We start from the raw sequence: 21,017 nt of genomic DNA on the forward strand, positions 1-21,017 counted from the left end.
TGTGTATTGGACCATGCCGTTAGGCCCTCTTTTCACCCTGTAATATTCCTTCCCTTCAGCGATCCCCTCGATCTAGGGGAGCTACTGCGATAAGCTGGATTGCGCCGCACGGACGAGACGGTGAAGGCTCGGATTCCAGGGATGGGAGGGTTCTTTGACGGCCTACACACACACGAGGATCTGGACCGAAGAAAATGCGTGTCTGTGATTGGCCCGATTGACCAAAGGGCAAGGATGTTGGAACGCGATCGGCCTCAGGGCTGGAGACTCGGAGCAAGACAGATTTTGGTTGTGGCCCGGATTCAGAGCGATCAGCCGTGGGCTAATGCAGCGGAGCCTTTTCGGCAGTGGGGACACAGGCTCAAATAATATTCGATGCAGACAGTTTTACTCGAAAATCAAACTCGAGACTTGTCCCTGGCGCACTTGTGAGAGTACACTCCTAGGTAGCAGCGTCAACAGAAAAGTGACATTCAATGAGGTCACGGGGTGTTGTTGCCTCAGGCTTGGATTCTGCCTGAAATATCTGGATTCCAACAGTCCCTCTTTTTATACTTCGCGGCGTGGACCGGACTAACTGTAGTAGTACAATGTACTCCGTACGGAGTACTTCGACGGAGTCCATACTGATGTCACTAACATGTTTCAGAATGAGTTCTCCATGAACAAATTCCAATCCCGAAATTTACAACTATAAGTCCATTCAGCGTTAGTGGCAATGAAATGGATATTGACTTACGGAGTACCTGATAGAATCTCTCACCTGGAACGAGAGCGAGTACGGAATACGGAGTGCGTCCATTCGCTTTCGCTCAAGCATCGCTTAGGTGGAATAGTTGGGATCTTTGACGTGTCCCGATCCGGTAAATCGATGTCCTCACGTTATGGGTCTTCGCTGGACCGGGATTCACGTGGCACACTGTGGACTGACACTTGAGCATCCTAATCATGTCTGCCATGCCGACGTCAGTGTCCCTCTTCCCAGAATTACCTGTACGAAAACCTGGAAAATTCGACGTAGTTTTACAACTGGATTTCACTCCATATCACAATTGGGTACAAATATATATGAGGGCTGCCCCTCATCATGTTTGTTTATACAGAGTATAAGCATAGGTACCTTGTGGTATAAGGGCTGGACCATGATTAGCGACTGTGTTTTATTTGCTGCGTTGACACGAATAGACAACACCATGCCGAATTTGGGTGATTTTCAGCGCCAGAACCATCTCTCGGCTCGCATAAAAACCCCGGGAAGGGGTAAAGTACCATAAAAAAAGCTTCCTTGAGGCCGAAAGCCACTTCAGTCAAACACCGAGCGGTACGGCATATCCCGAAGTCACATCGTCTTACTATGTAGATCGATGGTGGGCGGTGATCTACGGAGTAGATGCCACGGCTCCCGCCGTGAAACATGTTCGGGCGGTCCGATTGTACACGATTCGTATGTTTGACATGCAAAAAGTGGATTCGATGGTACGTTCCGTACTCCGTTGTACTAGCAGAAGTGATCAAATTGTCGATATTGACATGTCAGGAAGTAGTACTTTAAGCGAACGCTGCGATCTTCCTCGAAACAGTAGACAACCGGGCGATCTTCTGAACTTTATTCATAGTCAATCGGTGCCTCCGACGATCTGCATTGCATTGGAGGCATGTGATCCGGTGTGTCAGCATACGATCTTACCTTGGAACTTTGGAGGTACAATGCATGGATTATAGTAAAAAGAGGGATACGTCGATGAGGTAGCTGTATGGGGTATGGATAGGTATGATCATAACCACAACAGCCCTGGAGAGCACTGTTTGCCTAATGAGTAACTCACAATCCAGCGGCATGGCATTGCGAGATAGCCCTGGTGGTACCAAGGTTTGTTAGATGTATTTGAACCAATGCGGGGGTTATATATCCTGGACGCTACATCGCCGTAGCGTATATAGTGCATGCAGAACGCTACAAAGGGTGCTGTGGGCCACGCTCATGCGCCCTTTGGATACCGCTCAATCGATTTGAGAATCCCATTTCCAGGAAATGCAAGTTGAAGATCCTTGTTTTGCCCGAACTGGGGCTGAGTTTCGTTAATTGACACCCTTCCCACAGTTGAGCAACCGGTCAGCTAGCCACGGGCCCCTCCCTTGCCTTTGTCTCGGCACATAGTGGTAAATTATTGATTTTGAGCCACCTTCATTGGCTGGAGCTCATTCCACCACAACATACGTCCTTTGTCGCTGAAAATACATTGTAGGGCTGAATACTGTTTGTCGTTTCTGGCACAGAGCACAGTGAAATTCACAGATTGCCGGAACAGTATATCCGATCACTTTTTCGCTGTCCCTAGCGTCATGGTTTTGGTGGGGTTCAACTCTCAATCAATCACATTTCAGTTCGGGCTCGGTTCAACGGATGCCAGATAAAGATCCATAATTATTAGACTTCATGTTCTGGGTAGCTTGAGCTTGACAGCCTCCAGGGCTGCTGTATACCAGTCCCAAACTCAAACTCGTGACTTATTCGCTCGATCTGCAACTACAGTTAGTTTTGTATTACGGAGTACACGGAGTACAAGGAACGAGAGTTCCATTCGAAATATTTGTCATGAGTTGTGGCTGAGGTCCACCTTGCTTCATATGACTTGCAGACCGGAGTTTTTAGGTGGATGTTCTCCGGTAAATGGGCGCGTTCAGTGGTGTCAAATCAGATACGCAGTATCCGAGCCCTAATCTGCCAAGAGGACCTTATACAGTATTACCACGAACATGGAACCCACACCGTTGTACCACAGATTCCGGATATGGTAGTACTAATAAAAGACGTAATCGGTTTCATTAAGGGGTTACTTAGTTGCTTGTCAGGATTGGACAGTCTGTGGAGCTCTCCATCGTGGAAGGAACAAACGCTCCACCCAAGTATCGGGATTGCAATTCAAATTTCTCCGGTAATTTGACCGAGGAAGTTCCATTTGAAGTTGCAGAAGGCCCAGACGTTGAAAAACGACTAGGATTAATTTATGAGTAGTACGGTGGCAAATCGAACCGGCTCCGTATTTGCTGTCTGGATCGCATCAATTTCACGCCACCAGCTGTGTCGTTTAGAGGGCCATTTCTAGCCAAACGCATAGTGCTGATCAGCCCTTGGAACTTCGGATTTGACTTCTATCGACCTGAATATATACAATGCCCGAATTAACGCCGCTCGGCCGACGAACTCGATGTATGCTATGCATAAATATCGAAAGAGACGCTCGTAAATGCCCAGCCACAACATGATGCATAATGCATGGGGAGGATTAAAGAGACAATTCCAGGATCACGTCCGACTCTCACTCGCTCCTGGCTAAAAGCGAAAATACGAACAGTAATATACGGCATTGACTAGTTAGTCTTAAGGTGCATCGAGTGCGCCCGGATCCCGATTTGGATAGCACATAATACTTTCATCCAGTGTTATGTAAATGGAAGAATTTAACTTCAACCTACCGACAAAAGTACCCATAAGCTTCCCCACTAGCAATAACGAGTGAAGCGTTTAGGAGGTCGTTGACGAAAGTAGAGTTAATTAACCTCGTTTTTGCGAGTGGATCGCCGGATACATCTTCCCAAGGCAGGCAGCTACTGGATCGTGTGCCTCGACCGCCGTTGACATATCATCAAACTTAAAGTGAACAAAAAACGGCAATCTCGAGGTTAGGTGGGGGAAGGACTGAAATATCAACACTCCAGGGAGTTCTTTGTACGGTGTCTGGTTGTCACGAATGCCAGCACAGAGCTTCATTAGAAAGGCAGATTTCAAAAATGCGGCTACCCGAGATCTCTAAACCTAACGTTGTCTCAAAATGAGATAAACTTTGACTGTGTTGCTCTAAACAATGCTAGGTGGGTTTCACACCCCAGTTTGACCCTTGGAACTACAGAACTAGCACGGCAGTGCTTGGCTTGTAGCAAAGGCTCTAGTATTCCGAAAATCATAAAATAATCTCGTCTTGTTGACCAAATACTACCCTAGGCCACTAGTGCCGGGGCTCTTGTCTCAGATTCTTGATTCCTTGGAAATGATGCGAGGATTCCACCCTTTGCAGCAACGGTGCGTCGACTTTGCTTTTGTTCAAGGACGCCCCCTGCAATGCATTGAACCACGTCACCTTTCATGCTGCTTGACCAGGATTTGACCTCGGCCCCGGACCGCTGCAATGAACAGCCCCGGAGGCTGCAGAGAAAGGCACTGAATCTTGTTGGGGAGGCAGCGAGTGGAACTGCAAAGCGCCACAAACGTTTGCCGATCTTCATTCCAAGTTTTCGCCTGGGATTTCCGTCACCAATGCGTGGGATTGGGCCGAAATATGGGGATTTACTCTGTCATTTAACGGGTTTCGTTTCGGTTCATCCTTGGGTCCAAGTGCATTTGGTTAAGCGTCCAGGGGTGAAAATCAAGTAAGAAGTTAAACAGTCTCTTAAAGTACGGAGTAGTAGCCCAGGTATTTGCAGTGATTAGCCAGAGCCTAGAAAATTCCACAGGTGAGTATCTCGAAATATCTTTTTCCATGAGTCCCCATTTAATACGGAGTAGTCAGGCACCAGACTGGCGATCTGGCGTCTACACTTGTATGGCAGAGCTGTATGGTTTTGAAGTTGTAATGAGGCATCTGAAGATAGGAGATAGGCTCCAAGGGGGATGTTTCAGTGGATACCTCTAACTATCGGTACTCTTGCGCAATAGAAGCATTCCCGTGGCTCCCGAGGTTCCTCCCGATCGTGGGTCGATGCTCCTCCGTAAAGCTGGTATGGATTGAGCGGTGATGTGTCGATTAATGACCAATAGTACTCGGGGAAATCTTTAGTGGTCGCCGAACATCCTGACAGACCAATGATAGGGAAAAGGAGTCCGAATTCCAAATATGCATCTCTTGCGTTCCCACCAGAAGTTATCACCCGTTTTAATACTGTATTCACGTTGAACTTACAGCGCAGATCAGACCGTTTCCGAATTAACTGGATTATTTTTAATCCTTTAAAGCACACCTCCACATTTGACTGTTCCGTCCAGGGCTAGAGCGCCACAGCTGAACAGGTCGAGCATTGTGGCTGTGTATGATTGTCCATATTTGTGCCCATCGTCTCGGTTGGTACCCTTTGATCGACAATAACAACTTGGCGAGAGCCTTGTTTAATGTGTATTTTTCTTCTCGAGGTGTACTGTCCTCTGTTAGCAACACTACAAAGACAGACCAATCGCCCGAGGGAAGCTTCTTTCTCATTTGTCGTGAAGAGGTAACCGACCTAGAAGGATAGCTACCCAACAGGGGCTCGATTAGTGGGATTAATAACTCAACAAACATCAGAAGGTAGCGCCGAGCCACTGTGTGTTTGTTCATCGATTGCTGGTTCTGGCAAGATGTCAGAAACGATGACCGGGCACTCGACAAGAGAGCGGCCGGCTTACCCTCATTATGCAATGATCTATATTGATGCGGAAGGAAACCTTTGCCAGCGCTCTTCCGCATCGGTGGCACAAAACATGCAGGATATTATCTCCCCCACAGTGGCAGGAGAATTCTTGAGGGCCGTGGCGAGGTCAAGAGAAGCACATGGAGCCCAATTCCATGGTGAGTACTAATCAAAACCAAGCGGCGTGAGGCGGGCTGACTCGAGGTAGCCCCCGTTGCTCTACAGCCTACACAGGAGCCACAATCCAACGAGCATAGCTCCACTATCTCGCAAAGGGGGCTCATGGCCCACAGTGGACGTGCCGTGAGTGGTGAGCAAATTGGAAGGATTCCAACCGAGCAGAACCCTCATCTCCAGCCGGCAATGTGGCCACAGTCTAGTAACTCTTGGTCACCTCAACAAGAGCAAGCAACTGGATCTCAGCCCAGGAAAAAGCATTTTGGGGGCCGCAGCTTGAATTTGTCTTCGCACCAGAGTGCTTCATTGTCTGTCGATGAGCCTGAGATCTTGCGTCTCTATTACGAGAAAGTTTTCCAGAATCTCCAACAAACAAACTGCCGCGTGATCGCAAAGGCCTATATCAAGCTGGTCGAGCCTCGAAAACAAGTCAACTATCCCTACAATGGACGAAAAACCGTGGACGGAAGAGTCCAGCAGCTTGATCCAGAAGCCACCAAGCCGCCTTGGTGGCCGATCGGAGTCTGTCACCGGGAGCCAGATCATCTCCCCAAAGTTGGTAAGATCAGAACACACAACGATCTAGGCATTCTGCAAAGAGCTGACGCCGATTAGAGCGCATTCGTCTTCTCGTCCATATCCTGTGTGACTTACGTGAAAGCAATGGGGTCACTGCCGCCAGGCTCAAAGAATGTGACCAACCCATCCGACGTCAGATTCTCCCGGCCGATCGTTTGCAAATCCTGGATGAGATGTACCGAGTGCGTGAGGAGGAGGAGAAATTTCTAGATGGCGTTCCAGGTACCAAATCTGGCCTAATCACTGCAGTCCTTGGGAGACTAACTCACATGCCACCCTCGATAGATTGCGAACCAAGCGTGTTGATATCCCGCGCGAACCTTCCCCCAATAGTAGAAGACACATCAAGCGGACAAAGCTCACCGACCGACCCAGAATATGCCCACGGCGCGAAATCCGACTGCAGCGATGATACCCGAAGGATCGATACAAGCCAAGTCATTGTGTCCGCCGAGAATCTCCAGAAGAGAAACCCATGCTACCCACCCAATCCTTACACCCCGACCATACACCCGGCGATGCATAATAGCCCAGGCATACAGTACCAAAGCACCGAGAGCTCGCCGCATGCTTCGAGCTCGCCACAAGAATTGAAGAGAAAACGCGAGATGTTTTCTGGCACACACTTGGTCGATCGGACCCGTCAAATCGGCATGGCACAATACCCCTTCGCTGGCAGCTCGAGCGTTCAGCCGTCCATGGAAATGTTTCATCAGCAGGCTCTACCAGAAGAAGTTGCCCAGGCGGTTGCAATTACTGAGCCAGCTCAGCCAGCAGTGGAAGTGCTGCCAAACGATTTAATGATGCCATACGGGTACCCTTATTATTATAGTTGCTAAGCATTCAAAGACAGACTAACGCCTACCATGTCTGATGATAATGTATCTCCTTTGTTAACACAGAAGACTGTTTGTCTTCATGGAGTATTCGCATATTCGCATTATAACTGCAGAGGAAAAATTATTTTCGGAGTTCTCTGGATATACGATATACGGCACGACTGTTTTGACATCCGCAAGGGACATTGGGTTCCGATTTGTGACTATGAACCACACATACTGAGTCAGTAGTCTGACTATATCCGACTAGGGACAACTGGGCTGTTTCTTATCGTTTTGGCCCATGTGCAGACAACAAACAGCTCACAGGCATTGTGAATACCAGTCATTGAAGTACTTGCAACTTCCACTCGCACATACAGTGCTACCAGTCCATCCTGATCCTCCACACTGACCGTACAACGCAACACCAGTTGAGCCACCAGAGCCTGCCGTGGTTGTGGTAGTAGCAGCAGTGGCAACGGTCGTAGTGGTTCCAGTAGAAGCAGCTCCACCTAGAACAGACAAGATACCTGCATAAGCGGGCTTCTTGGCTAAATTCTCATCCCAGGGCAAAGCTGCGCCTTGACCAGAGAACACACTGGGCACCCAGGAGTACTTGTCGGTGTAGTCCCAAATAGTCACGCCAACACACTTGGTGTTCGCAACACAAGCTGCGACAGTATTCTGGTAGTCGGTTGACTGCTGCGCGAGCAGAGCAGCAGTAGATGGCAGAGTCATCCGGATATCAAGTTCTGTATAAGCAACTTCCACCCCGAGGGCCACAATAGCAGCCAAGTTCGTAGCTTGTGCACTCTGGCTGGGTGTGCTTCCAACAATAAAGTGTGCCTGCAGACCGACTCCGTCAATCTTGGCTCCATACTGCTGTACAAGCTTCACGATCCTCTGAGCCCCTGAGGACTTCGAGCCGGAGGATTCGATGTTGTAATCATTGTAGTAAAGCTTGACATCCGGGTCTGCCGCAGCGGCAGCAGCAAATGCAATAGGAAGATAGGCTTCGCCAATTGTCTGGTAGAAGATGTTGGTGCGATAGGTACCATCTTCGTTGAGTGCTGCAGATTGCGACATTGGTTAACCATACTGAGCTGATCGGCAACCTCCTAACACAGGACTGACCTTCATTGACAACATCCCAAGCATAGCATTTCCCCTTGTAGTGGGTAACAACATTGGTGATGTGGTTTTTCATGACCGCAATGAGGGTTTCATTGGTCCAGGTACCGCTAGATACTACGCAAGATCAGCTCACATTCCATCTCTATAGTGTAGTTTCTCCATCATGCAAGCAGAACTTACCCCAACTAGGCAGTTGGCTATGCCAGACAAGAGTATGGCATCTCAATTTCTGGCCATTCGTAGCTGCGAGGTCGGCAACGACATCTCCCTTGGTGTAAGAGAAGGTGTTCTGCGTAGGTTCGATAGTATCCCACTATGTAAAGTCAGTTTATTTGCCCAAGCCATCGAGCAGGAGTCCTCACCTTTTGCGCATTTCCAGGAGTGATTTGACCGAAGTCATCGGTGTTGCTTAGCTGTGCCAAGTATGAAGCATCAGTCAACTCGGGGTTATCGGTGGCGGAACCAAAGTAGAGTTTCCCTTTGGCAACAGCAGACGTGTGTAGACCAGCCCCATAGACCCTTACAAACAATGTGAGTTCTCTTCAATGAGATTCGAAAGGGGTGGCTTAGTTCATACCACTGGGGGAGAATGCTGGCCAAGACCAGGGTTATTTTGGTCAATTGAACCATCACAACGACGTGGAACTGCTCGCTGGTAACTCACCAAAAGTTTTCGAAAGTCTTCAAGATCAAAAGACCCAGCTGTTCTCTCAGGCTCTTTTTATAGCCCGGCGCCATTAGAGACAATCAAATTATCAGGGTCTTGATTTGGATAATTCCAGCATCTGCGCCGGCGCTAGGCAGTTTCACATTGAGTATGGCATTTTCTCGGACCAGTAGCCCGTGGCATAGTTGTCGCGGCCGTTCGAACTAGTCGCATAATCTCGATTAGTGCTAGAATCCCCGAAGAACATAACTCGAGTGCACCGAAGCGATTCCCCCATAGGCTAAAATCTAGATGCGGAGGGCGCATCCATGTGGGCCCATTGAGTCCTGCAGAAAGACAGACGGAGGATATTCCGCATCTTCTTCACGGCAAAACAATCGCTTGATTGGCTGAGGTGCTCTTCCAGAAGAGCTCTGGGCAACGCATTTAGGGCTAAATAAGAACCGTCGGGTAAATGCGCACTTCTCCACTTCGGCCAAATCTGGGGTGTCGATCTCTGTCGGTTTCTCCGCGGCGCGCCACTGCCAAAAAGGATAAATGGAATCCAAAGGCTAAATGGATATCGACACCCTGAAGACCCGAAGAAGAGAATTATTTACCGTCACTCATGAGTAAACCCTGGCTTGCGTAATCTGAGACAGAAGGTAATACTGCGGGCGCTTCTACTCTCTAATAGACAATGGAAGAAAGCTTGCTACATGATTCGACTCAGTGCTGGCTGTGACCTTGGACGCAATGGAAACTTTTGATTTCAAGATGGCGTTGTCATCTTAACGGTTCATGTCTATGGAGTTATACAATGCATCTATATACACAAGTCAAACGCTTTCGTAGGGTATCATCAATTTTTGAACGTCTCGCTCAACACGCGGCAAATATGACAGTGACCGGATTCTTCAGCAGAAAACAACAGGTCAACCGTCCCGGAGACAATTTTCCGGAGACCACAATGCCACGGGTGATGAGTTTGGCCGAGTGTACACAGCTTTGATAGAAAGCGATATTGTGAGGTGGGTTGATTGGAGGCTGGACGAAGGGTGTCGTACGGAATAACGATCGTTCAGCCTGACTTGCGAGCCTTCATCTCAGCGATAAACTTGCCGGTCTTCGAAAGAGGCACAACGTAGATGTTGACGAGTTGATCAATAACCTCGACCTTTCCTCCAGAGAGAATTTGAAGCAAAGGCAGACTTTTGCCCGCCTTGATGAGACCGCCAGTGACGGTCTGCATGAAGCACTCTACATTGTTGACCGTGTATTCCTTCTTGATGTCCCAAGGAAGAGGGAAGATGTAGTCCAGGTGATCCGAAATGGAGTTCATCTCCGAGAAAGACTTGATGAAGTCGGATTCCGCCTCCATGGGGTAAAGGAAGACAGCGGGGAATTCAATGGTGCTTTCTGGGGAGAGAGGGTCGGGAACCAGTCGAATCTTGGCATCTTCCAAGTCAGGGGGCTGCTCGGTCTTGCGGGTTCGGATCTGACGGGCTTTCAGGGCTGTGCTGAGCATGGTGTTCTGCTTGCGAAGAAGTTCTTCTTCGGCCCTCTTCCTGGCAGCAGCGCGTTCGAGTTGCGCTTTGCGTTCGGCGATCTTCTTGGACGATTCTTGGAGAGCCTTGCTTTCGGGATCAATTGCGAGTCCGCGCTTGACGGAATCCTCAGCCTCCGCGATTTTGTCCAGCTTGAACAGTGCCAATGATGAGCGATAATAGGCCTTGATATTCTTCGGGTTGATCTTGAGAGAACCAGCACAGTCGAGGGTACAAGAGCGGTAGTTGCCTGTGGTTGGAAGGTGAGTAATAGCTCCTAGAAGCCTTGAAACCACACGCACCTAATTCCAGATTACACAATGCACGATTGCTGTATGATGCCTCCTCCAACTTTACCAGCAACTCGGCTTCTTCCTTGGGATCTTCTGGCTGCTCCCATTTGTTTTCTTTAGCATTAATGACAGCGAGAGCCTTGGTATAGAACTCCTTGGCATCAATCCACTTGAGCTCTTGAACGGCCTCGTTTCCTTGTCCCTTGAACGTGTTGGCAACCTCGGCCCGGGTTCCTTCGTTTTGAAGCGCCTGAAGAGCATCGAGAAGAACGTTTTCGCCCTCTGTGGGATTGTATATTAGCCAAGTTGTACCGTCGCGCTCGACATGAGTAACATACTCTCATCACCGGCGTTTTCGATGTCAGTCATGAAAAGAGGTGTCTTGTTCATCATAGCCATCAGCTCTTCGCTACTATGTGACTGAATGGCGGCGATAGCTGGAGGAAGCTCCGGTGCGTTCGGATCATTCTGGCGCGCCTTCAGTCCCTCCTCGTTGATTGGGAACGGAACGTCATTGCCAGGAGCGAAGGCATCGAATCCTGGCTGAGGGAGGTTTTGGGTGACTTCGGGTGGAGCATCGTTAAGATTGAGCGACTCGTCAAAGTCATCCGGAAGCTCTTCGACTCGCGACATCGTGAATACTTGACGCCGAAAAAAAGTGATATGCTTTCGGAGATTGGAGATCTTCAATGCTTAGAAATGCCTGCACGGAAATGTGCAAACATTGCAAACATGAGGGGGGCTGCCCTACCCTAAGCCCTATTACCGAATTAGGCCAGTAGATAACAGGGCCTTATCGGTTATCAGCGAGCGATAAGGAGATCAACCTGTGGACGGTACGATATACACTTGCTCGAATATGACCTCTTGAATGCACAAGAGACATGCTTACATGGTAAATTACTAACTCAAGCATCTACTGAGAACAGCATTGCACCCTGAGAACGAGGCTCTATAGGTTGAAGCCAACGTCCTGAAGCCAATGGGGCCTGTCCCAGCGGGCTGTGAATGGAATGCTTGTTACCTACCATGTTGCAGCATCATTACAAACAAGACCCCAAGACGCAACACTCAGTGGAGCGAAGGTTTTACTCCTCAAAACCCATGAAAGAAGCCTGTACTCCCCATATCCCAAACCAGACCATCGGCTCAAGCCCGAAGCAAGGCTAACCCCGCATTTGTCGGATGGAAGACCGATCTGATATAGGCTTTATGTAGACCTAAATAACAACATGAAGAAAGACCTATTCATCTGGTTAATTGACCACAAACAACCCTCAACAGCACAAGTATGGCCGAAACATTCAAGATTCTCGTCCTACCTGGCGATGGCATTGGCCCAGAAGTGATGACCGAAGCCGTCAAAGTACTCAAAGCCTTCGAAACCCCTGAGCGTACCTTTACCATCCGTCAGGAGTTGATTGGTGGCTGTAGTATTGATGCAACTGGCAAGACTGTCACAGACGACGTCAAGCAAGCAGCGCTAGACTCAGACGCCGTTCTTTTTGCAGCAGTCGGAGGACCGAAATGGGACAATCAACGACGTGGTCTTGATGGCCCTGAGGGAGGGCTCCTCCAATTGCGCAAAGCCATGGACATCTATGCAAATTTACGTCCCTGTTCATCTACCTCACCAAGCGTATCGATTGCCAAGGAGTTCAGTCCGTTCCGACAAGACATCATCGAAGGAGTGGACTTTGTCGTCGTGCGCGAGAATTGTGGAGGAGCATACTTTGGCCATAAGGTTGAGGAGGAGACCTATGGTAAAATACCGTGAATACCCATTAGCCCTGATGACAAGCTCACGATATCACCTACAGCGATGGACGAATGGGGCTATTCCGAAGCCGAGATCCAGCGTGTGACTCGTCTATCCGCTGAGGTAGCACTGCGTCACGACCCGCCCTGGCCCGTAATCTCTCTAGACAAGGCAAATGTCTTGGCTTCTTCCCGGCTCTGGCGTCGCGTAGTAGACAAGACGATGGCAGCCGAGTATCCACAGGTCAAGCTCGTGCATCAGCTTGCGGACTCAGCATCTTTGATTCTGGCAACAAACCCACGATCATTGAACGGTGTCATTCTGGCTGATAACACCTTTGGAGATATGATCTCAGACCAAGCTGGCTCGATTGTTGGGACTTTGGGGGTGCTGCCGAGTGCTAGTCTCAATGGTCTGCCGGGAGACAAAACACTGAAGACACGACCATATGGACTGTATGAGCCCACACATGGCTCTGCTCCGACGTAAGTTTATCCTCAAAGGAAGACGGGAGATATTCTTACACTCTGATAGTATCGCCGGACAGAACATTGCCAACCCGGTTGCAATGATCCTCTGCGTTGCTCTTATGTTCCGGTATTCTTTGAACATGGAGGCTGAAGCACAGCGTGTAGAGGATGCGGTGCGAAAGGTGCTAGACTCGGGCCTTCGCACACCTGACCTGGGAGGCAAGGCGGGAAATGTTGAGGTTGGAGACGCCATTGTCTCTGCGCTATAGGACCGCCACAGGTAATATGACGTGAATGGGAATGGATGTGAAGATCACAATACCCATGCAGTCGTAACATGCTATTCTGTGGCTACTGGGGCTCTATGTCAACTCGTATTGAATTCATCGCACCGTCTTTCACCGACTTGTCCTCGCTCTGTCAGCTTCATTTCCTGGAGATTCTCCTGTATTGTACCTCATGCCTGGCTTAAAGAGAAATACTCAATGGTAGCCCATGAGTAAATTAACAAACAAACTATTGCCTGCAAACGGATCTCATGGCGTTCTAGACGACTTTCAAGGTTGACAGCTGGTAGCTCTCGTGCCCCGAACTTCGCCAGGGCTCTCAGATAATCTACATTGGAGCCCCAGTTCAGAGAGCTTTCATCCCCGAAAGTCTGGTTGAAGGAAATCAAGGCCGTTGAATAGCCCTTTTCGTAACAGAATACCTCTCTGCCTCACGTTAACACCAAAGAGTGGTAGATGTGGCTAGAGCTTATTGTATAATTCATACCGTGAGACGGCCGCAAATCTATGGTTCGCGATGATTCAAAGCTAGGAACTCCATGCGAACATGATTGTGTATGAAACGCAAGCTCAATGAGTAGAGGGAGTTTCTAACAGAAGTGACAAAGAGACAATCCAGTTGATCAAAGCCATGACACTCCTGGCGCATTGTGTCAAAGAAGAATCATATTTGATATATGAATGTATCTAGAAGTCGATAAGTAAATGTTCCTACCTCTTCTCTCTACACCATCGCAAACCGACTACGTTATGGGTGGGTCCAACTTACCTCGAAACAGGTCATATACAGATGGTAGTGCTGGATCATTCTTTGGCGAGGATATGAGGAGACTGCCATCACCTCCACACAGGGCCTCTGTTGATTCTGCTCACGGGACAAGCGTTCCACCCCGAGAGCAATCCACACAATCGCTCCAATCTTCAATGAACTCACCCCAGCGCGTCGCGTCTAGAAATGTGAGGCCACAAACGCGATCTATCCTGCCCCGCGAACAATTGACAGAACCGCCCCAACTTTCATCCAATTCACCTCCGTACCAGCGCGTCACATCTGAAAATTCGATGCCCCAAACTCGGCCCATCCTACCCCGAGAGGATTATGTGCAATCGCCTCAACCCCCAAACCACTCTTCTCGAAAGCGGTATGCCGCACCTGATACTATGATGCGGCAAAGAAATCCAACGTTTCTCAGTGGAGCGCGGCTTGGATTGTATGGCAATGCCACCCCAGAGGCTCTTGCAAAGCCCGATCCAATCCTCTACCCAGGATCCTGTGCTCGACGACTGGAAAATCTGGAACACAAGAGCCATCAGGCGAAAAGTGAGCTCATGCGATCCATCAGTGCAGACATCAGCGCAACGTTCATCTGCATAAAGCAACACATCGAAGCAGGCACACTCTCTGGCGACCAGACCGATGTGATCGAAGACGCGACCCAAGCCATTTACGAGACCGATATCAGAATGCGACGCTCGTTGAAACGGGATGTGCGTCGCCTGCGCAAGGAGAGGAACTGGTCTCAACGGCAATACTGCAAGTTGGCTGCGCAACTGGATTCGCTGGTCAATGCATACGAGACGAAAGTCCAAGGGCTGACGACAACATTGCAGGAGATGAATGGTGAGGTCCAGCAGTTAAGAGAAGAAAGGGATCTGTTGCTGGCATCCTTGCAGGCGAGAGGGCCGCATGTTCCCCAGGTGAATGAAGATGGGGGTGATGGAGATGAGCCAGGAAAATAGTGTTGGTGATGAAATCGAAGAAACGGGGGCCGAAGTCAACGTGGAGTATTTAGCATGTCGGAATATGATGATCAGTGGCAGAAGACAATCGGACTTTAATTTTCGGCTTCTTGATTTCTCTGTTCCTACGTAAAAGACGTAATCTAGCATCAGTTCTTAGCGCCCAGGGGGCTTTGAGGCATATTTGACTCGCGTTGTCGAGTCACTGTCTGTTTATTCCATAATTTTCCTTAAACCAGAGACCACCATCCAGATATAGATTGTGTCACGTAGTTTCAACCCTGGGATGTGGATCGGCTTATGAATTCCGAGGCATATGAACAGGTCGGTAATTGATCGGAGGCGAATGATCCCCCTTATCGCGAAGCTCCGGATGAATATGCGAAAGATTCAAAATGATGTGGCGAACTCGAACCGGAAGCGATTATCGGACTCAAACATGGAAATCGAACGCACCCGAAAGGCTATTATAGCAAACCATGAAGCTGAAGGGAAGCGCAAAAGCAGAGCCCGAAAGGACCTCGGCATCTCTGCTTTGAATCCGCGCAGGCTGATTCGGCCCGCGGATCCACCCTCCTCCGCGCATGTGGGCATGTGGACAAGAGAAGTCTGGAGTCAAGACCCTTTTTCATTCCTTTTCTTCTTTCTCGTTTTCTGAGTCCTCTCTTATCCCCCAAGAAGCAAACCGAAGTCGATCGAGTTTGTTGCTCCAACCACTTTTTCCTTCTCCCTCCAGACATTTTACCCCGGATAACGTTATCGGCCGAGAGCAAATATGAGCACTCACGACTATGAGGCCGTCCGCAAGGACATCGTTGCCCAGTTGAAGAAGCCCGACTATGACGATGGAAGCGCAGGTCCCGTTTTCGTGCGTTTGGCATGGTATGTGAAAAAATCTCCCACCGCCAATCTTTCCGGCCCCCGGTCGGGATTTCTTGCAACGCCACTGACACCGTCCCCCAGGCACTCCTCCGGGACATATGACGTTGAATCCGACACAGGCGGTTCCAACGGAGCAGGCATGCGATACGAAGCAGAGGGAGGCGACCCAGCCAACGCGGGTCTGCAACACGGACGAGCATTCCTAGAACCGGTCAAAGAGAAGCACCCGTGGATCACGTACTCCGACTTATGGACACTGGCAGGAGTCGTGGCGATCAAGGAACTGGGTGGACCGGATATCCCATGGCAAGGGGGACGGACAGATCTGGTTGATGACAGCAAGGTGCCCCCACGCGGACGGCTGCCAGACGGTGCCCAAGGCGCCGACCACCTGCGCTTCATCTTTTACCGTATGGGCTTCAATGACCAAGAGATTGTAGCACTGACGGGAGGGCATAACCTTGGACGGTGCCATGGCGATCGCAGCGGGTTCGATGGGCCGTGGGTGACGAACCCGACACGATTCTCGAACTCGTTCTTCAAGTTGTTGCTCCAGCTTGATTGGAAGCCTCGCAAGCTGGCGACCGGTATGTCGCAGTTTGTGTATGAAGATCCGGATGCCGACGAGGATGAGGAGCCCTTGATGATGCTGCCGACCGACATGGCGCTGTCAACGGATCCCTCATTCGCTCCATGGGTGAAGCGATATGCCGAAGATAAGGAACTCTTCTTCGATCATTTTGCCAAGGTTTTTGCCAAGCTGATTGAACTGGGTATCCGACGTGATGCTCAGGGTGCTGTTACCAACACTGACGGTACCCTTGGTGGTTATGTCTCAGCGCCCAAGAAGAGTGATACTGCGACTGGCCCACCTCGGGCCCGTCTGTGAGAGTGTATTGTTAATAGACCATAGAATATGAATATATATGTTAGAAGTGGAAAACACAGAGGAAGAACAGAACGAAGAAGAAGAAGAAGAAGAAGAAAGGGGAGTCTGGGGTACTTGCGGGGAAGCCTCTCATGTACAAAGTGTATTTACCCCGTTTGGGGCGGAGAACCCCGTTTATACACAATTCCTCGGTTATGTCTAATGGAAGCCTTCTGATTGGCCCTTCTGCATTTAAGCTAGTATCAACTTGTATATCTTTACTTTCAACCTTTCGTGTTTACTCTGTACATTACTGTTCCCTTGATATGTTGCTCTCAAGGCTTACAGGCTAATCAGAAATTACTCAGAGGCTACTCAGAGGCTACTCAGAGGCTGTGTCCACTTGGGCACCGGTTTCCGCTGGACTTCTCACTATGAAGATCATACTTCCAAGGTAGTTCATCTCTAATTACTATAGCTCTGAGACACTGCAGCTGTTTCAGTCCTAGTCCGAGTCCCCCTCCGAGTCATCACCGGGCATCCAAGTGGGATCATCGTCCTTCGCCTTGCCTTTCCCTTTTCTCTTCTTCTGACTCCTTCTGCTGCTGGTTGATTTCGTCCTCCCCCTCCTCTCTTCCTCTTCCTCTCTCTCTCTCCTTTCATTTTCCTCTCTCTCCCTCTGTTCATCTTCCTCTCTCTCTCTCCTTTCCTCTTCAGTTTCCTCTTCATCATCTGACTCTGCACTTTTCTTCATGGCTCCAGTATCCGCAGCTTGCGGCTTGCTGGCTTCCTTCTTCGCCTTTCGCTCATCGATTTTAGCTTGTCTTTGAGCTTCTGCCTCAGCCTCGGCAGCTTTCTTGACAGCGTCTGCTTTTTGTTTTGCCTTCTCATCCTGAATGGCTTTGGACTGAGAGTAAGCGTTGCCTCGCTGCTGTGCGGTGGAGCTCGAGGCTACGGTCGGAGGGATTCTTGTTGTGACAGATTTGACAGTGGCTCTTGCTGCTGCCTGCTCTTTGGCCTTTTCCTTCTGTTTGGCTTCCTCTTTGGCTTTTTCCTTCGCTTTTTGAGCCTCATATATTTTGATATTTCTCTCCCGTATTTGTTCCTCGCTTTCGCTCTTTCGCTCCTTCTTCTTTTCGGACCACCATTTGTCCTTCTTTCTTTTAAGGTAGGCTTGCAGCTCCTGTTCCTTCTGGTGATTTTCGTAAGCTTCCCTTTGGCGGGGGTCGATGTTTTGACTGAGCATAACGATGGCTTTGTGCTCGCCACTGGTTGTTTGATCCGATCCTTGATCATATGCGTCTGGCATACTGGTATCAGATTGCATCCTGCGTCGTTTTCTTCCTTTGGGCGACGGCCATGTAGGAAGATCGGGGAACTCCAAAGCACCGTCTTTGGAAGGTTTTCCTGAGGGCCATAAATGCTCATATGAAGAGAGCCAGTCCGGGGTGTCAAGCATGGATTGAAACAAGTGGGTTTTCAGTATGTCTTGCATGCTTCCCTGGGGGATTTGTTGGGTTAGGATGTCATCGTCCATCATTGATGATTCAAGAAAAGCAGAGATGTCGAAGACTGGGGCGCTGGTGTTACTGTACAAGGATGGATCCAGAAGTGACTGGTCAATGACCGTGGGGTCAATGAGTGCAGGATCAAGGGCTACATTTGTAGCTGAGGGATTCTCTAGATCATTGACGCTAGGGTCTCCATCCCACCCCCAACTAGGGTTGTAGTCTGTGAAACGCTCGCCCATGTCAGACAGAACGCGGTCCCACGGGTCAAATTGAGGCTCGGTGGATGGTGGAATCCAAGCAACGTGCGCTTCCAGGACGTTCTTGTCGCTTTGAAGAATGCTTGCCATGTCAGACACGGCAGTGTGGGCCGATGCTAAAAGTTCACTAGACGGATCCATGATTCGCTCGTAAAAGAGAAGTGGGATGGCTCTCTGATTCACCCATTCATTGGGGACACGATCTTCGGGTTTGAAAGCGGGCACACCACCCAGCAAGAGACCTTTGTTGAGCTGACTGTCGTACATCATGACGTTGGTTTCTGTCTGCTCGCCTCGGTTGGAATCGGTCCAGTAGACACGAGCATGTTCTTCGTTGTTGTAGATGCCGCCAAGCCAGCGATAGTGCGCAACTCGTTTCTTGTCGTCGTAGTCAGTATACTTGAATGACAGATGCTGGGTGTGATTTCGTAATCTTGTCTTCACATCAAAAGTCATGACTAGACGCAATGGTAGCTGGCCTACTCGTCTTTCCCCGGTGACGCCGAGGGGATCACCACAGCGCTTGCAGCTGAATGACTTCCGATCATAGAAGCATCTCTCAATCAGAGTTCCCACGGCCACTCCTTTGTCATCACCTCTCCTGTATCCAGGCAAGATACAAGAACCCTCATGGTAGTTGATGAAAGATTGGGTGTTCTCGCATTTGCAAGGTGTTACGCGCTCAATATGATGATAGCGGAATTGCGATATGCTTTTCGTGACCTGAGACCACACAGCCCATGGGGGAAGGGGCTCTCCCATTCTCAGGTGAAGTTGGCCGTCTATGAATTTTTGAAGAAACTCATCACGCGCTCGTATGGCCATTTTCTCATCAAGGATCTCCCAAGCGATATTTGTAGCCTCAATGTAGGATTTTTCGATTTCCGTGAACTCGGCGGATCGGTTATTAGCGCGATCAACCCTAGTACATCCGACATCCAGGAGCCTGCCTACCATAATCACACAGTCCGTAGCACAGGAGTCTGCATGCCAGACAGGACCACGGCCTCGAAGGGGAAACGACGCCCCTTTCGAATCCCACTTGAACGTTATTGGCGATACCCTGACACTTGAAATGTTGCTGAAAGCTCCTATCTTCATTTGTAGTAGATCTTTGAAACGGTGTGCTGTGATATTTTTGACAGGCTCGTTGCGTGAGGGAGCAGAAGGATCACGTTCAAGATCAGCATACACCACCTGCATCAAGGCCTTTTCGATTGCTTCGGCGACAATTTGATGTTCATAGACAGGTTCTGCCAGTTGTATGATAGGGCCAACCTGTGGTTCATCGGGTGGTGGGGAAACGTATTCAGGTTGCAGGCCAGGCTGCCACGTCCACTCTGACGGATCACGCCGAGAGGCAAAGACAGGTCCCTGAAAAGCCTGGACGGTCGAGGCAGGTGGTGCAGCTAAACCTCGATAATTTGGAGCACTCGGAGAGAGGCTTCTTTTTCGCTTCCTAGGTGTAGTCTGTATATTGAAAGAAGCTTCTAGGTCTGCGTCGAAAAGATAATCCGCTTGCTCATACCAGGGTATTTGCACCAGCTCTTTATCAAAGACCAGATCTTCATCGTCTGGGGGCATTTGCAGAAACCTATTTGCTGCGAAGTTGATACCCGGGAAGTGTTGCTCATTGCCGAAAGGCTGATCAACCATCTGCTGAGTTACAGTCGGCTCATTGAAACTATCTGCCGAGTACATATATTGTTGGATGACGACGTCGGGGAGATCTAGTGGTGCATCGAGAGGACGAAAATAGGCGGGTAGAATAAACGCTCGGTCATCTGGTTGATTTGGGAACCATTGGCTAAGAGGTGGCGGTCGTGGAGTAATATCATATCTCAAAAGTCGAGGGCCGGTGTCTCGGTCGAGGTTCAACAAATCTGCGTAGCTCTTTGGCCTATGCTCGTCTTGCATATACCAGAAAAGCTTCCACAAGGCCTTGGTCAGAGTTGTCTGATTGTGTGCCTTTCTCGTTGTTCTGGCGGTCTTCTGGTTCTGGGCCCAATCGATCCCCCAAAAGTAATGTTTCACCAATACCCTCAACTGCGACACCTTCACAACACGACAGTCTTCAACCCTTCCATACAAGACATCTAGAAATGCCCAGGTATCTGGTGGGTCTGCAAGAGCTTTGAAATCATATAGAGGCAAAGGCTGAGGCGGCTGTACGAGCTGTTCCGGCTTCCTTGGAAAGGGAGTAGGACCGCCCTCGCCAGTCATATCGGCAAAAGGTGTATGAGTCAATGTATTCACTAGATTTGATCAGATTTTGCTCGGTCAAGAGCACGATTCGAATGCCAGTATGGCTAGCGTTGTCTTCAAATCTTGGAAATTTTTCATCGAGGCGATCGAAACTGAGCGCGAGCCATGCTCTTTAATTCCCAGTGAAAGGGACCACATTGTCGAGTGCCCGAGTTTCAATGTCATCTTTTCGAGGTCAAAGAACATAAGCAGCGGATTGTAACATACGGCCAGATATGAGTTCAAAGAACGCCAAGTCATGTTCCGTGGTAAAATTTTGATCCTCAGGGCACAAAGCACTTGAATCCATAAATGCTGACGCGGGCATGATTCTAAAATTATCTGACCGGCTTAGTTCCT

General features: G+C 49.4%; 7 protein-coding genes across 7 annotated transcripts; 4 read left to right on the forward strand and 3 right to left on the reverse strand.

Moving 5' to 3' along the window:
• Window positions 1-5,389: 5,389 nt before the first annotated feature.
• Window positions 5,390-7,037, forward strand: N7506_010818 (DUF2841 domain-containing protein; the record flags this gene model as incomplete). Its single annotated transcript, XM_056960111.1, has 3 exons — window positions 5,390-5,600; window positions 5,651-6,178; window positions 6,235-7,037. 3 exons carry the CDS (start codon window positions 5,390-5,392, stop codon window positions 7,035-7,037), a joined length of 1,542 nt encoding a protein of 513 aa, XP_056806266.1.
• A 303-nt stretch (window positions 7,038-7,340) lies between these two features.
• Window positions 7,341-8,891, reverse strand: N7506_010819 (putative endo-1,4-beta-xylanase; the record flags this gene model as incomplete). Its single annotated transcript, XM_056960112.1, has 6 exons — window positions 7,341-8,089; window positions 8,154-8,267; window positions 8,334-8,466; window positions 8,516-8,672; window positions 8,731-8,745; window positions 8,818-8,891. 6 exons carry the CDS (start codon window positions 8,889-8,891, stop codon window positions 7,341-7,343), a joined length of 1,242 nt encoding a protein of 413 aa, XP_056806267.1.
• Window positions 8,892-9,880: 989 nt separating this feature from the next.
• N7506_010820 (HSP70/90 family co-chaperone CNS1) lies at window positions 9,881-11,272 on the reverse strand (the record flags this gene model as incomplete). Its single annotated transcript, XM_056960113.1, has 3 exons — window positions 9,881-10,596; window positions 10,649-10,921; window positions 10,978-11,272. The coding sequence occupies 3 exons, from the start codon at window positions 11,270-11,272 to the stop codon at window positions 9,881-9,883; spliced, it is 1,284 nt and encodes a 427-aa protein (XP_056806268.1).
• Window positions 11,273-11,930: 658 nt separating this feature from the next.
• Window positions 11,931-13,137, forward strand: N7506_010821 (3-isopropylmalate dehydrogenase; the record flags this gene model as incomplete). Its single annotated transcript, XM_056960114.1, has 3 exons — window positions 11,931-12,402; window positions 12,460-12,883; window positions 12,933-13,137. 3 exons carry the CDS (start codon window positions 11,931-11,933, stop codon window positions 13,135-13,137), a joined length of 1,101 nt encoding a protein of 366 aa, XP_056806269.1.
• A 1,080-nt stretch (window positions 13,138-14,217) lies between these two features.
• Window positions 14,218-14,895, forward strand: N7506_010822 (uncharacterized protein; the record flags this gene model as incomplete). Its single annotated transcript, XM_056960115.1, has 1 exon — window positions 14,218-14,895. One exon carries the CDS (start codon window positions 14,218-14,220, stop codon window positions 14,893-14,895), a length of 678 nt encoding a protein of 225 aa, XP_056806270.1.
• Window positions 14,896-15,670: 775 nt separating this feature from the next.
• N7506_010823 (peroxidase) lies at window positions 15,671-16,666 on the forward strand (the record flags this gene model as incomplete). Its single annotated transcript, XM_056960116.1, has 1 exon — window positions 15,671-16,666. One exon carries the CDS (start codon window positions 15,671-15,673, stop codon window positions 16,664-16,666), a length of 996 nt encoding a protein of 331 aa, XP_056806271.1.
• Window positions 16,667-17,117: 451 nt separating this feature from the next.
• N7506_010824 (uncharacterized protein) lies at window positions 17,118-20,636 on the reverse strand (the record flags this gene model as incomplete). The annotated part of the gene is made up of 2 exons (XM_056960117.1): window positions 17,118-17,133; window positions 17,383-20,636. 2 exons carry the CDS (start codon window positions 20,634-20,636, stop codon window positions 17,118-17,120), a joined length of 3,270 nt encoding a protein of 1,089 aa, XP_056806272.1.
• Between the last annotated feature and the right edge of the window lie 381 nt (window positions 20,637-21,017).

The sequence above is a fragment of the Penicillium brevicompactum genome (assembly GCF_028827555.1).
Source record: "Penicillium brevicompactum strain IBT 35665 chromosome Unknown utg000007l_segment0_segment0, whole genome shotgun sequence".
In the NCBI taxonomy this organism is placed as follows: domain Eukaryota; kingdom Fungi; phylum Ascomycota; class Eurotiomycetes; order Eurotiales; family Aspergillaceae; genus Penicillium; species Penicillium brevicompactum.